At 59.9% G+C, this 14376-nt stretch overlaps 1 protein-coding gene across 3 annotated transcripts in view; it reads left to right on the forward strand.

Moving 5' to 3' along the window:
* Positions 1-6607, forward strand: part of PTPRA (protein tyrosine phosphatase receptor type A) — a 101103-nt gene extending 94496 nt beyond the window's left edge. For all 3 annotated transcript variants that reach the window (XM_086464564.1, XM_086464565.1, XM_086464567.1), the window contains 7 exons: positions 121-214; positions 1629-1705; positions 3250-3384; positions 3767-3892; positions 4318-4469; positions 5373-5508; positions 6219-6607. In XM_086464564.1, coding sequence (XP_086320690.1) covers positions 121-214; positions 1629-1705; positions 3250-3384; positions 3767-3892; positions 4318-4469; positions 5373-5508; positions 6219-6293 — 795 coding nt within the window. In that variant the 3' untranslated portion in view covers positions 6294-6607. The remainder of the gene's footprint in view (positions 1-120; positions 215-1628; positions 1706-3249; positions 3385-3766; positions 3893-4317; positions 4470-5372; positions 5509-6218) is intronic.
* Positions 6608-14376: the final 7769 nt, after the last annotated feature.

Genomic DNA, 14376 nt, shown 5'->3' on the forward strand with positions numbered 1-14376 from the left:
AGCGTGGTTCTTGTCCTGGTGGATCCGCTTGGATGGTGCTGGGCTATGGGGACCACTGTGTGCTTGCCTGGTGCTGGGTGGCTCTGAAAGCTGTCCCTGCTTTCACTCCTTCCTCTGCAGAAGCTCACTTCAATCAAAATTCAGAACGACAAAATGAGAACGGGCAACTTGCCGGCAAACATGAAGAAGAACAGAGTGCTTCAGATAATTCCATGTAAGACTTGTTTGCCTGGGGGTGTGGGTGGTGGGGGTGGGCACCGTTTGGGTGGTTGTGGGGTCAGGAGTCAGGCTGGAGAAATGGGCCAACAGGAGCCTCATGAAGTCCAACAAGGGGAAGTGCAAAGTCCTGCCCCTGGGGAGGAACAGCCCCAGGCACCAGTACGTGCTGGGGGCCACCCCGCTGGAGAACAGCTTGGCGGGAGTGGACCTGGGGGTCCTGGTGGGCACCAAGCTGACCACGAGCCAGCAACGTGCCCTTGTGGCAAAGAGGGCCAGTGGTGTCCTGGGCTGCGTTGGACAAGGCATCGCCAGCAGGTCGAGGGAGGTGACCCTTCTGCTCCACTCAGCGCTGGTGAGGCCACGCCTGGAGCGCTGTGTCCAGGGGTGGGCTCCCCAGTACAAGAGAGACAGGGAGAGACTGGAGAGGGTCCAGCAAAGGGCCGTGAAGACGATGAAGGGACTGGAGCATCTCTGCTACGAGGACAGGCTGGGAGAGCTGGGAGTGTTCAGCCCGGAGAAGAGAAGGCTCCGGGGGGTCTCGTCCGTGTCTATAAATACATGAGGGGAGGGTGCAAAGGGGACGGAGCCAGGCTCTTCCCAGTGGTGCCCAGTGACAGGACGAGGGGCAATGGGCACAAACTGGGACGCAGGAGGGTCCCTTTGAACATCAGGAAACAGGTTTTGACTGTGAGGGTGACCCAGCACTGGCACAGGTTGCCCAGGGAGGTTGTGGAGTGCCCATCCTTGGAGATCTTCAAAACCTGTCTGCACATGGTCCTGGGCAACCAGCTCTGGGTGACCCTGCCTGAGCGGGGGTTGGACCAGCGGATCTCCAGAGGCGCCTTCCAACCTCAACCACTCTGTGGTTCCGTGAGTGCTCAGGAGCTGTCGGGACAGAGGCATTTGTGCCACAGCAGTGGAGTCACAGACTGGCTGAGGTTGGAAGGGACCTCTGGAGGTCCCCTGGTCCAACCCCCGCTCAAGCAGGGGTAGCGTGAAGGGACGGGGCAGAGTCAAGAGCAGGTGGGTTTTCATGGCCAAATACAACGCTGCCCCGGGGGCTTTCTTGCTTTCGTTCTGCCCTGTCCCTGCCGTGACTCTCTTCTCCGCAGGTTTATGCTGCCGAGGCTTCCTGCCTCGAGGGAGAAGGGAGTCCCTGTGTTAAGCAGGTCCTGCTCCTGCAGTCCTCAAGCATCCCCTTCTCCTTCCCCAAACCAGGGCATGGCAGAAGGCGGAACTGAGTCTCCTCGTCCCAGTCGGGTGGTATAAACTCAGGGCTCTCCTTCCCATATCTCTGTCCTCTCACGTAGGGCTTGGTGACATCCCAGCTGAAGGCCATGCATGGGTTTCAGGGAGTCATGCTTTGAAGGGGTTCCCCAAAACTCACAGTCATTCCACTTCTGTTTCAGATGAGTTCAACCGAGTAATCATTCCAGTGAAGAGAGGTGAAGAGAACACAGACTACGTAAACGCTTCCTTCATTGACGTGAGTCTTCTCTAATCTCCTTTCCACCTTCTCCCAGTGGAACCCCTTTACCTCACGCTACTTCCTAGGGAAAGGGTCTGTCCCAAACCAGTCCTGCTCTGGGTTTTGTGAGGCTCCCTCCGCTCGGCTTTGCTTTGTGTCGCCGGATGGTGCTGGTTTCCTTCTCCGAGAAACCCCTCCGTATAGACGGTTGCCTTGTGACCCACGGAGGGTGGGGCAGGAGAGCTGGAGCTTGAGCAGAGCCTCCAAATCCTGGTCTCACTTGGGCAACTGTGAGCGCTGAGGATGGCTTTGGAGAAGCGGATGCAGGTAGCCATGGAAACGGTTGCTCTGCGGCGCTGCTCATTTGGTCAGAAAACATCCCCTCGATTAGGTGATGGAGCAATACACAGATCCCAAAACCCTTGAGAAAAACCAGGTCAATCCCATTATACCTGTCTGGGTGACGGGAGGAGGCGAGGCAGAGAGGTTAAGTGCTTTCCTCACTCCGAGGAGGAGGTAAGTGATTGCACATCCTTTTCTCGTGAGTAATCCTGTTGACTTCAGGGGGACATCTCCTATGAGTATTTGTCTTCGTGCAGTGATGCCAGCGCTGGCTAAGTGACAGAGCGCTGCTCTTTTCCAGCCCAATTTCTATTTTCATCTCCTAATAGCAGAGGGTGGGGTTTTTTCCCCCAGAGGATGATTACTGCCGTGGGTTGAACCAGTAAAACCAGCATATTCCCAGTTAGAACATCAATTGCTCCCTGAAATCTCCTTCGCTGGGTCCCCGCGGGTTGCTGGGGCTCCGTGAGCATCCAGCACAGGCGCCTCGGTTCTGCCTCGAGATCAGAAAGCCGAGGGGGCACGTAAGCCATTTTCGTGGAGGATTCAATTTCCTGCCTCTGCTGAACTTTGCCGAAATGACCAGCTCCAAATGACGAAGCGTCTTGAGTCACAGCCTGCAGCGAGGGCACGGCGGGGGCGGGGGGGGGTTGGAAACAGAAGGGCTTTGTGGTTGTGGAAGAGCCGGAGTCAACCAGACTTAACGACTGGTTTTCATAGATCCTAGAATGGTTTGGGTCGGAAGGGACCTCAAAGATCATCCAGTTCCATCCAGTTTTTCTTACATCTTCCAAAAATCCCCGGGGAAGAATCATACCTGAAGTACCTGGAGTTTAGGCAAGGCTCTGCTGCAGCCCTCAGGCTTTGCAACGTCGCTGAGGAGCGCTGCAAACCCGAGTCTTTCTCCACGAAGTGGATAAGGCCGTGGCTGCCTGGGGGGTATGGTCCTCCTCGAGCTGCGTTTCTCCAAAAACCAAGGTCTTACCGCGGCAAAGCGCCGGCCGGTGGCACCTCAGCTGCCGAGCAGCGGCGTGGTAGTGCCGTAGCCCGCCCTGAGAGCAGGTTTCTCCACCCAGGCCGTGGTCATTCACACGGACAGCCGTGGTGCTCCCAAAATTTCACGGAGCTTGGTAACCCGACCGTATTCCCGAGCGTTCCTTCCGCTGCTCCCAGCATCCAGGCGCTGCCGGTTCGCTGCTGACCCTGCCTTCACGTTGCAGGGTTATCGCCAGAAGGACTCCTACATCGCCAGCCAAGGGCCGCTGCAGCACACGATAGAGGACTTCTGGAGGATGATCTGGGAGTGGAAATCCTGCTCCATAGTGATGCTAACGGAGCTGGAGGAGAGAGGCCAGGTAAGCACCCCAGGATACCCGCCAAATGAATCAGTGCGACCCCTTAAAACCTCCTGATGGCCCCAGCGCCGCCCGTGCCGCAGGCGTTGGGTGCTGTTTCACCCCTTCTCTGGCAGGAGATATATTTCAGCCTCTACTTCTCACGCAAAGAACCCAGTTGTTTTGCAGACCCAGGGTGGGGAGAGGTTCACTAAACCAACTCTGGACCTTCTGTTCTCAAACCACCTCTGGGCGCAGCGGGCAGCTCCTCTCCGAAGCAAGGCCGTGGGGTCCCGCCTGGTTTTTGGGCAGCTGCCAGCCCCAGGAGATGACGTCTTCTATTCCAGCCCGTGGGAAAAAATAGGGGGTCTTCACCCTGTCTCCTCTTGTAACGCTTTCTCAGGAGAAGTGTGCCCAGTACTGGCCGTCCGACGGCTCCGTGTCCTACGGAGACATCACCGTGGAGCTGAAAAAAGAGGAGGAGTGCGAGAGCTATACGGTGCGGGACCTGCTGGTAACAAACACCAGGGTAAGGGTCTGGCCTTTTGCCTCGGGGGAGCTCTGGGCCCTCTGGGGTTTTGCTGTCACTAAGCCTCGCCGATGTTGACGGCGCTTTGCGGTTCCTCCTGCTGGCGTCTTCAGCGCCATCGTCTTCCCGTCATCCCAAAGCAGCGTCCATCCCCTGCAGTCCCACCTTGGTCCCCTGAGGGTTCCTGCCCTGCTGATCGCTCCTCACCAGCCCCTCTTCCCCGCTGCCCCCCAGCAGCCCTCGTCCTTCTTCTGCCTCGTCCCCCCCCCGCCCCAGGCTCCCTCCCGCTCCCCCTTCCCTGCTCCGTGCCGCGGGAATGCCTCCCCTCCACAAGCGGGCAGCTTTCCTAAGCGGTTGGTTTTCCCCAAACCCTGATGGGTCTTTCCCACCAACTCGCTGACCTTGAGCTTGTGCCCTTCCGCCAGGAAAACAAGAGCCGACAGATTCGGCAGTTTCATTTCCACGGCTGGCCCGAAGTGGGGATTCCCGGGGACGGGAAGGGGATGATCAACATCATCGCGGCGGTGCAGAAGCAGCAGCAACAGTCTGGCAACCACCCCATCACTGTGCACTGCAGGTAAAGCCCGGGTGGAGCAGGGCTTGACCACCCCCTCCCAGGGGACCTGCTCTACAAGAAGCTTGGGAGATGGTCAAAGGGCCTTCGGAAGACCTGGGCTGAGGCGGAGCAGCCCGGGCAGACGTGGTACAGGGTTTTCCTGCTTGAGTAAGCAAAGAAGCTTCGGTGTAGACCGTGTCCTAGCTAAACTGGGAGAGGCTGGGGCAGGACCCTTGGCTTCTCCAGTGGTTCCCCCTGTGGATTGTCCCCTGAGCAAAGCCAACCCCTGCTGGTGACCCCGTGAGGGGGGCTCACGCTGGAGCGGGCGGTTCCTGAAGGACGGCACCCCATGGAGGAGACCCACGCTGGGGCAGTTCGTGAAGGACTGAACCCGTGGGAAGACTCACGCTGGAGAAGTCACGGAGGACTTTCTCCCGTGAGGGGGACCCCACATTGGAGCAGGGAAAGCGTGTGAGGAGCCCTCCCCCGGAGGAGAAAGGAGTAGCAGGAACAACAGTGTGATGAACTGACCCCAACCCCCATTCCCTGTCCCCCTGTGCCGCTGGGGGGAGGAGGGAGACAAATTGGGAACAAAGTTAAGCCCGGGAAAGGAGGGAGGGGTGGGGGGAAGGTGTTTTAAGGTTCGGTTTTATTTCTCACTACTCCTCTCTGAGTTAATGGGTAATAAATTACATTTCCCTTCAGCCGAGTCTGTTTTGCCCGTGACGGTAAATGCTGAGTGATCTCCCTGTCCTGATCTCAACTCCACAAGCCTGTTGTTATATTTTTTTTCTCTCCTCTCTCCTGTCCAGTTAAGGAGGGACAGAGCGGCTTTGGTGGGCACCTGGCATTTTGGCCGGGGTCAACCCACCACACCCGGTCAGGACGGACGTTTTCCTTTACCTTCTGGTTTCTCTTTGCCAGTGCTGGAGCAGGAAGAACGGGCACCTTCTGTGCGCTGAGCACCGTCCTGGAAAGGGTGAAGGCAGAAGGGATTCTCGACGTCTTTCAGACGGTGAAGAGCTTAAGACTACAGAGGCCGCATATGGTGCAGACACTGGTAAGCGCAGCTGAGCGCGCCCCGCGCTCCTCCTGCCACCCCAGACCTCGGCAAGAATGGGCTGGGGACTCAACATTGAGCAAAAACTTCCTCTCTTGAAGGTTTTCTCTCTCCGTGAGAGATTAAGGGATGGAGGTGGGTCAGGAGGTGTCTCCCCTTCCTCTTGTGAGGACGTCTGGAAGAGCGGAGCTTGGCTGGCTGAAGGCATCAAGCCCCTTTTGGGCACTGCCACAAGGTGTAGGAGCCTCCTTGGAGACCTCCTCAGCCACAGCCTACGTATTTATGGGCTCCAGGAGCCTGGAAACCTCTCCTGGAGCGGCTGTGGCCCAGGCTTGGGCGTGCAGCGTGGCAGGGAGGAGAGGAGCAGGCAGGACTAGATGAGGTCTTGCAAGAGGGGTGGCAAGGATGCTCAAGGATTTAAAAAAAAAAAGTCTTTTGGTGTCGAAGTAGGACCTCAGAGAGGAAGGAGAAAGCAGAGTTCCTTTTGCTGATGGCACCCCCAGCAAGGAGGGTGGGCAGCCTGGTTTTTGGAGGGGCCACGAAGTAGGTGGGACCTGCTCAGAGGTGGGAATCCAGTTCCTGCCCTCGGTGTGGGCTGGGGACACCTGACCATGCTTGGTGCCAGCTTGCCCCAAACCATGAAGCATCCCGTTATGCCTCCGGTGTGGATTTTCGTGGTCTGACGCTGTGCTCTCCCCCAAATCCCGCAGGAACAGTACGAATTCTGCTACAAGGTGGTGCAGGAATACATCGACGCCTTCTCAGACTACGCCAACTTCAAGTGACGAGCAAACAAAACTCCACACCCCGAAACAAATGACAGAAGAGTTGCCTTCTTTAATATTTTGTAATATTCTGTTTGTTAATATACCCCCCCAAAAAATATGTGTATATATCTTAACTGTTTTAGAGGTTGGTACCATAAGCTTCATATTAGCTGGAGATTTTATATGTAGCAAAGTGTTAGTGCAGATACTGTTGGCTCCTTTTTTTCCAATGTTTTATTGGGGAATTAAATAGCGTGATGTTTGGATTAATATTGTCATACCATCTCTCTTCTGGAGAGTTGATACAGGCTGTTATTTTGTTTGTAAATCTTTTTTTTTTTTTTTTTTCTTGAGGGAGTAAAGCCTTTTTAAAAAAAAACAAAAACAAAAACAAACAAGAAGAAATCGGTATCCTGGATCTCATCTGAAAAAAAAAAAAAACCACAAACCAAACCAAACCCCACAAGCACAAGCTTTTCCGAACCTGCAGGGAAATGGTTTCACATTTTTCTGCTGGTCAGCTCTTTAAAAAACAAAAAAAAAAAAAAAGGAGAAAAAAAAAAACAACAAAAAAAAGCTCATTCTGTGTGTGTGTATATATATAAATATCCTCATGTTTGTGTCAAAAGCACAGAAGTTTCCTCCTTCAGGGTCAGGCCACCACGTGCTGCTGGAAACCATCGTGACCGTAGCAGCGGTTGGTGGGATTTCAACCCCCCAAAAAACCCCCAAACCCACGAAAAACAAAAGGGGTTTTGCTCCCTGAAGGAAACGTCCGTGTGTCCGGTGCCACATTTTGGACCTGCCACAGGGATCGGGGTCGGAGCGGGACCCCTGCGGCCCTGAGCCGAGGAGGCTGCCGCGCGGGGCCTGGGGGCTCTGGCTGGAGAAGGCGGCGGCTCCGCCTGGTCCGAGCTCCACGTTCTCGCCCGCTGGGTCTCTGCCCAGACCCTTCCCTCTTCCTGGTCGGGAGCAGCAGTGAAAGAGAGACTTTGGAGCCATCTCAAATGGACAACGTGCTGTAGGGTTTTGCCTCCATCCTTGGATCAGGGGACCTCCATCCCTAGATGCTGGAGGAGGTTTCAGGTTGTTTCTCCTAGAATCTCAAGAGATTGTAGGATCACAGGATGGTTTGGGGTGGAAGGGACCTTAAAGACCATCCAGTTCCAACCCCCTGCCCTGGGCAGGGACACCTCCCACCAGAGCAGGTCGCTCCCAGCCCCATCCAGCCTGGCCTTGAGCCCTGCCAGGGAGGGGGCAGCCCCAGCTGCTCTGGGCAGCCTGGGCCAGGGCCTCACCGCCCTCCCAGGGAAGAATTTCTTCCCAAGATCTCATCTCAATCTCCCCTCTTGCAGTCTGAAACCGTTACCCCTCGTCCTGTCACCACCCCCTGATCCAGAGTCCCTCCCCACCTCTCCTGCAGCCCCTTTCAGCACTGGAAGCCGCTCTAAGGTCTCCCCGGAGCCTTCTCTTCTCCAGGCTGAACACCCCCAACTCTCCCAGCCTGTCCTCACAGGGAGCTGCTCCAGCCCCTGAGCATCTTCGTGGCCTCCTCTGGACCCGCTTGAGCAGCTCCATGTCTGTCCTGTGCTTTCACCACCCTCACTGTAAAAAATGTCTTCCTTTTGTCCAACCCCAACCAACCTTCTTTCAGTTTAAAACCTTCGCCCCTTGTCCTGTCGCTGTAGGCCCTAGTAAAGGCTGCAGTAAGGTCTCCCCAGAACCTTCTGTTCTCCAGGCTGAAAATTCCAACCTCTCTAAGCCTTTGTTCATAGGAGAGCTGCTCCAGCTCCTGAGCATCTTCGTGGCCTTTTCTGGACTGGCTTCAACAGCTCCGTGTCTGTCCTGTGCTGAGGACCCCAGAGCTGGACGCAGCCCTGCAGGGGGGTCTCACCAGGGCGCAGCAGAGGGGCAGAATCCCCTCCCTCGCCCTGCTGCCCACGCTGCTCTGGATGCAGCCCAGGGCACCATCCGTGTCCAGGGACACGTTCAGAAGGCGGCTGGTTGCTCCGAGCAGCCTGACCTGACTTTGACATTGACCCTTCTGCGTGCAAGAGGTTGGCCCGGAGGCCTCAGGGGTCCGTGCTGACAGTGTTTGTGCTTCTCGGGAAGGGTGTGCGTGGTCCTGAGCGTGGGAAAGGTGGGAGCAGAGCTGGAACAACACGCCCATCAGTGGGGCGAGGGGGTCTGACCTCCCGCCAGAAATTGAGCGTGATCAAGGTGACTTCTTGCTCTTGGTTGGGTGAGGCCCCACCAAAGCACCTGCAGATGTGAATCACAGAACTGTGGCGTGGGTTGGGTTGGCAGGTGCCTTCAGAGATCATCTGGTCTAGTCTAATGGACACCTCCCACCAGAGCAGGTCGCTCCCAGCCCCATCCAGCCTGGCCTTGAGCCCTGACAGGGAGGGGGCAGCCCCAGCTGCTCTGGGCAGCCTGGGCCAGGGCCTCACCGCCCTCACCATAAAGAATTCCTTCCTTCTGTCCAATCTCAACCTACCCTCTTGGCAGTTTAAAACCCAAAGAAAGTCTCCAAATGGTCACTGCTAAAGCCCTCGCAGGTTTTTAAGGCTGAGAGAGACTCTTCTCCAGCCTGGGGGATGCTCTTGCCACCCTCCAGACAAGGTTTTTCCTCTTTGTTTTTTCCCAATGAAAGCTCCATCAGGGAGGTGAATTTGGGTTATCAGAGAAAGGGGCATAAAAAACCCTGCTGATTTTTATCATTCCCCTCCCAGAAGAAGAAAAATATAAGGAAACCCTAACGCTGGTGATGAGCCAAGGCACAAGAAGAGTCCAAAGGGTCAAGAAAAGTCCAAGGGGTGAAGAAAAGTCCGGAGACACAGGGGTGCAGCACTTCGATGTTAAAAAAAATAGGTTAATACAGTTGATTTTAATAGTTTTTTTCGTTATAAAGAGGTGTCTGATGAAACACCTTCCTTGTTCCTCCTGCAGTCGGGGGGGGGACCATGCCCCCGTTCACTGGGGGAGCTCCATCTCCTGCTGCAGGCACTGGGAGAACTGGGTTGGGAGCGGGAGGTTCGCCCCCAGGGTTTGTCTGGGCACCGCGGGGGGTGGTCGGGAGCACGGGGCGGGGGGTGGCAGGGCTCGGGGACAGTGACATCCCTGCCCAGCCAAGGGAGGACTTGGGGGACGTGGGGATCCAGGAAATCATGGGAAAAGCCACCCCGTGGGGTGGGGTATCCGAGTTTTCCAGCGTAGCTTTTCCACCCCGGTGAGATTCCCCCAGGGTGGGGATGGCTCAGTGGGGGCGCATGGGCAAAAGGACCACCCCCCCCCCCGGCCACCCAAAACACCCCCCAAAAATGACCTTGCTGCTGCTGCCATCCCCACTCCATCACTTGGCACCCCCTCATGAACCCCGACACCATCACTTCGTTAATAACCCTTAACTCCTGAATTTGGGGGGCTTCCAGCCAAAGCTCTCATGCTCAGAAATAAGGTGCTGACCCCCCCAAAAAAAACCAGGGACCCTCCTGGGACAGGGGTGCTGCCCTGGCCCACCACAAATGCTCCCCCCAGGAAGAGGGACCACCCCAAGCGCCTCCGTCCCTCCGCTCGCCGGGCGCTGGCTGCTCCCCAATGGTATTAATGAGGGTTTTATTCCCCCTTTTTTATCCTTCCTTCCCGGGATTCGCTGCGGGGACGGAGGAATTTCGGGGTCTGGGGAGCTGCCCAGACCTTTCACCGAGGCATCTGCCGCATCCGACTGCAAATAGCAGAGACGGGAGCAGCTGCCGGAGATAATCCAGGGCCGGATCCTGCCTAAATCCCCTTCCCGGGCTCCGTCGCACCCCCCGAGCCGGGGGACTTTGGGCTGCCAAGGCTCCGGCCCCGATTCGGGAGCGATGAACCTGAAATGGGGGGAGAACTGGTGAAATCGGGGCTGGTGCTGGGTGGGGAAACTGAGGCACGGAGCTTTTATTCACACGCACCCCCCTCTCTTCACCAAGAGCATCCCTGGGGGCTGGGGACCCTCTGGGCTGGATCCGGCCCTTCCCCAGCCGCCGGGAGCTGTGTTGGGAAATGAGCCCACCAGAGTGGGGTCAGCAGGGAAGACCCCCCCCAAAAAAAGGGGTGTCGGGAAATGAGCCCTCCAGAGTGGGGTCAGCAGGGAAGACCCCCCCAAAAAAAAGAGGTGTTGGGAAATGAGCCCACCACAGTGGGGTCAGCAGGGAAGACACACCCCCCCCCCAAAAAAAAGGGGTGCCGGGAAATGAGCCCCTCCAGAGTGGGGTCAGCAGGGAAGACCCCCCCCCCCAAAAAAAAGGGGTGTTGGGAAATGAGCCCACCACAGTGGGGTCAGCAGGGAAGACCCCCCCAAAAAAAAGGGGGTGTCGGGAAATGAGCCCACCAGAGTGGGGTCAGCAGGGAAGACCCCCCCCAAAAAAAGGGGTGTTGGGAAATGAGCCCACCAGAGTGGGGTCAGCAGGGAAGACAGCCCCCCCCCAAAAAAAGGGGTGTTGGGAAATGAGCCCACTAGAGTGGGGTCAGCAGGAAAGACACCCCCCCCAAAAAAAAGGGGTGTCGGGAAATGAGCCTACCAGAGTGGGTCAGCAGGGAAGACAGCCCCCCCCAAAAAAAAGGGGTGTTGGGAAATGAGCCCACCCGGAGTGGGGTCAGCAGGGAAGACACCCCCCCCCCCAAAAAAAAAGGGGTGTTGGGAAATGAGCCCACCAGAGCGGGGTTAACAGGGAAGACCCCCCCCAAAAAAAAAGGGGGTGTCGGCGCTGTCCCCCAGTGCCAGGGGGATTTGGGGGGAAGGAGGCGCCGGGCGCTGGGACGAGGACTCCGCTGCCACCGGCGGGGTCACGGTCTCCCGTGGGAGCCACGACGGGGCCGACGTCACCGTCACGGCCCCTACAAATAACCGTGCCCAGCCCGGGCCGCCACCGCTCCGGCACCGGCACCGGCACCGGCACCGGCACCGGCACCGGCACCACCTCCCCACCCGGGCAGGTGAGGGTGCCCCCGCGGCCGGGGGGATGGGGGGGATGGGGGGGTGCTGGTGGCACGTGGGGACGCGGGGGTGGGTGGTCCTGCTCGCCCCGGATCGGTCCCTAACGGCACCCCCGGGGGGGGGGGGTGGGGGGGTCTGTCCATGCTGGAGCCAAATCCCAACAGCACCCAGGGGTGCTCAGACCTGCCTCTGTCCAAAGAGCACCCGTGGGTGCTCAGCCCCTCCCCCTCCCCATCCCCACCCCAAAGAGCGCCCGTGGGTGCTCCCCCCCTCCCCATCCCCACCCCAAAAATCACCCGTGGGTGCTCAGCCCCTCCGCATCTCCGTCCCCAAACTACCCTAAAGAGCACCCATGGGTGCTCATCCCTTCCAGCATCTCCAAGCCTCACCCACTCTAAAAATCACCCGTGGGTGCTCAAATCCTCCCCATTCCCCACCCCAAAGAGCACCCGTGGGTGCTCACCCCCTCCCCCTCCCCATCCCCACCCCAAAGAGCACCCGTGGGTGCTCAGCCCCTCCCCCTCCCCATCCCCACCCCAAAGAGCGCCCGTGGGTGCTCACCCCATCCCCACCCCAAAGAACACCCGTGGGTGCTCACCCCCTCCCCATCCCCATCCCCACCCCAAAGAGCACACGTGGGTGCTCACCCCCTCCCCATCCTCACCCCAAAGAGCACCCGTGGGTGCTAACCCCCTCCACGTCCCCTTCCCCACCCCAAAGAGCGCCCGTGGGTGCTCCCCCCCTCCCCATCCCCACCCCAAAGAACACCCGTGGGTGCTCACCCCCTCCTCATCCCCATCCCCACCCCAAAGAACACCCGTGGGTGCTCCCCCCCTCCCCATCCCCACCCCAAAGAGCACCCGTGGGTGCTCTCCCCCTCCCCATCCCTACCCCAAAGAGCACCCGTGGGTGCTCACCCCCTCCCCATCCCCACCCTAAAGAACACCCGTGGGTGCTCACCCCCCCTCCCCATCCCCACCCCAAAGAACACCCGTGGGTGCTCACCCCCTCCTCATCCCCATCCCCACCCCAAAGAACACCCGTGGGTGCTCCCCCCCTCCCCATCCCCACCCCAAAGAGCACCCGTGGGTGCTCTCCCCCCTCCCCATCCCTACCCCAAAGAGCACCCGTGGGTGCTCACCCCCTCCCCATCCCCACCCTAAAGAACACCCGTGGGTGCTCACCCCCTCCCCATCCCCACCCCAAAGAACACCCGTGGGTGCTCACCCCCTCCCCATCCCCACCCCAAAGAGCACCCGTGGGTGCTCACCCCCTCCACGTCCCCTTCCCCACCCCAAAGAGCGCCCGTGGGTGCTCCCCCCCTCCCCATCCCACCCCAAAGAACACCCGTGGGTGCTCACCCCCTCCTCATCCCCATCCCCACCCCAAAGAACACCCGTGGGTGCTCACCCCCTCCCCATCCCCACCCCAAAGAACACCCGTGGGTGCTCCCCCCCTCCCCATCCCCACCCCAAAGAGCACCCGTGGGTGCTCCCCCCCTCCCCATCCCCACCCCAAAGAGCACCCGTGGGTGCTCACCCCCTCCCCCTCCCCATCCCCACCCCAAAGAGCACCCGTGGGTGCTCAGCCCCTCCCCCTCCCCATCCCCACCCCAAAGAGCGCCCGTGGGTGCTCCCCCCCTCCCCCTCCCCCTCCCCACCCCAAAGAGCACCCGTGGGTGCTCCCCCCCCTCCCCACCCCAAAGAGCACCCGTGGGTGCTCACCCCCTCCCCCTCCCCTCCCCAAAGAGCACCCGTGGGTGCTCACCCCCTCCCCCTCCCCATCCCCACCCCAAAGAGCACCCGTGGGTGCTCAGCCCCTCCCCCTCCCCATCCCCACCCCCAAAGAGCGCCCGTGGGTGCTCCCCCCCTCCCCATCCTCACCCCAAAGAACACCCGTGGGTGCTCACCCCCTCCCCATCCCCATCCCCACCCCAAAGAGCACACGTGGGTGCTCACCCCCCTCCCCATCCTCACCCCAAAGAGCACCCGTGGGTGCTAACCCCCTCCACGTCCCCTTCCCCACCCCAAAGAGCGCCCGTGGGTGCTCCCCCCCCTCCCCATCCCCACCCCAAAGAACACCCGTGGGTGCTCACCCCCTCCTCATCCCCATCCCCACCCCAAAGAACACCCGTGGGTGCTCCCCCCCTCCCATCCCCACCCCAAAGAGCACCCGTGGGTGCTCTCCCCCTCCCCATCCCTACCCCAAAGAGCACCCGTGGGTGCTCACCCCCCTCCCATCCCCACCCTAAAGAACACCCGTGGGTGCTCACCCCCTCCCCATCCCCACCCCAAAGAACACCCGTGGGTGCTCACCCCCCTCCCCATCCCCACCCCAAAGAGCACCCGTGGGTGCTCACCCCCTCCACGTCCCCTTCCCCACCCCAAAGAGCGCCCGTGGGTGCTCCCCCCCTCCCCATCCCCACCCCAAAGAACACCCGTGGGTGCTCACCCCCTCCTCATCCCCATCCCCACCCAAAGAACACCCGTGGGTGCTCACCCCCCTCCCCATCCCCACCCCAAAGAACACCCGTGGGTGCTCCCCCCCTCCCCATCCCCACCCCAAAGAGCACCCGTGGGTGCTCCCCCCTCCCCATCCCCACCCCAAGAGCACCCGTGGGTGCTCACCCCCTCCCCCTCCCCATCCCCACCCCAAAGAGCACCCGTGGGTGCTCAGCCCCTCCCCCTCCCCATCCCCACCCCAAAGAGCGCCCGTGGGTGCTCCCCCCCCTCCCCCTCCCCCTCCCCACCCCAAAGAGCACCCGTGGGTGCTCCCCCCCTCCCCACCCCAAAGAGCACCCGTGGGTGCTCACCCCCTCCCCCTCCCCTCCCCAAAGAGCACCCGTGGGTGCTCACCCCCCTCCCCCTCCCCACCCCAAAGAGCACCCGTGGGTGCTCCCCCCTCCCCCTCCCCATCCCCACCCCAAGAGCACCCGTGGGTGCTCCCCCCCTCCCCCTCCCCATCCCCACCCCAAAGAGCACCCGTGGGTGCTCCCCCCCCTCCCCATCCCCACCCCACCCAGGACCCTGGGCTGCCCGTCTTTGCAGCACCCAAACCGCCCCAAGCACCACCCGTGGGTGCTCCCCCCTCCAGCACCCCACCCCCCAGCTCCCACGCAGCACCCCC

The sequence above is a fragment of the Leptosomus discolor genome, chromosome 4 (genome assembly GCF_034619465.1).
Source record: "Leptosomus discolor isolate bLepDis1 chromosome 4, bLepDis1.hap2, whole genome shotgun sequence".
Classification (NCBI taxonomy): Eukaryota; Metazoa; Chordata; class Aves; order Leptosomiformes; family Leptosomidae; genus Leptosomus; species Leptosomus discolor.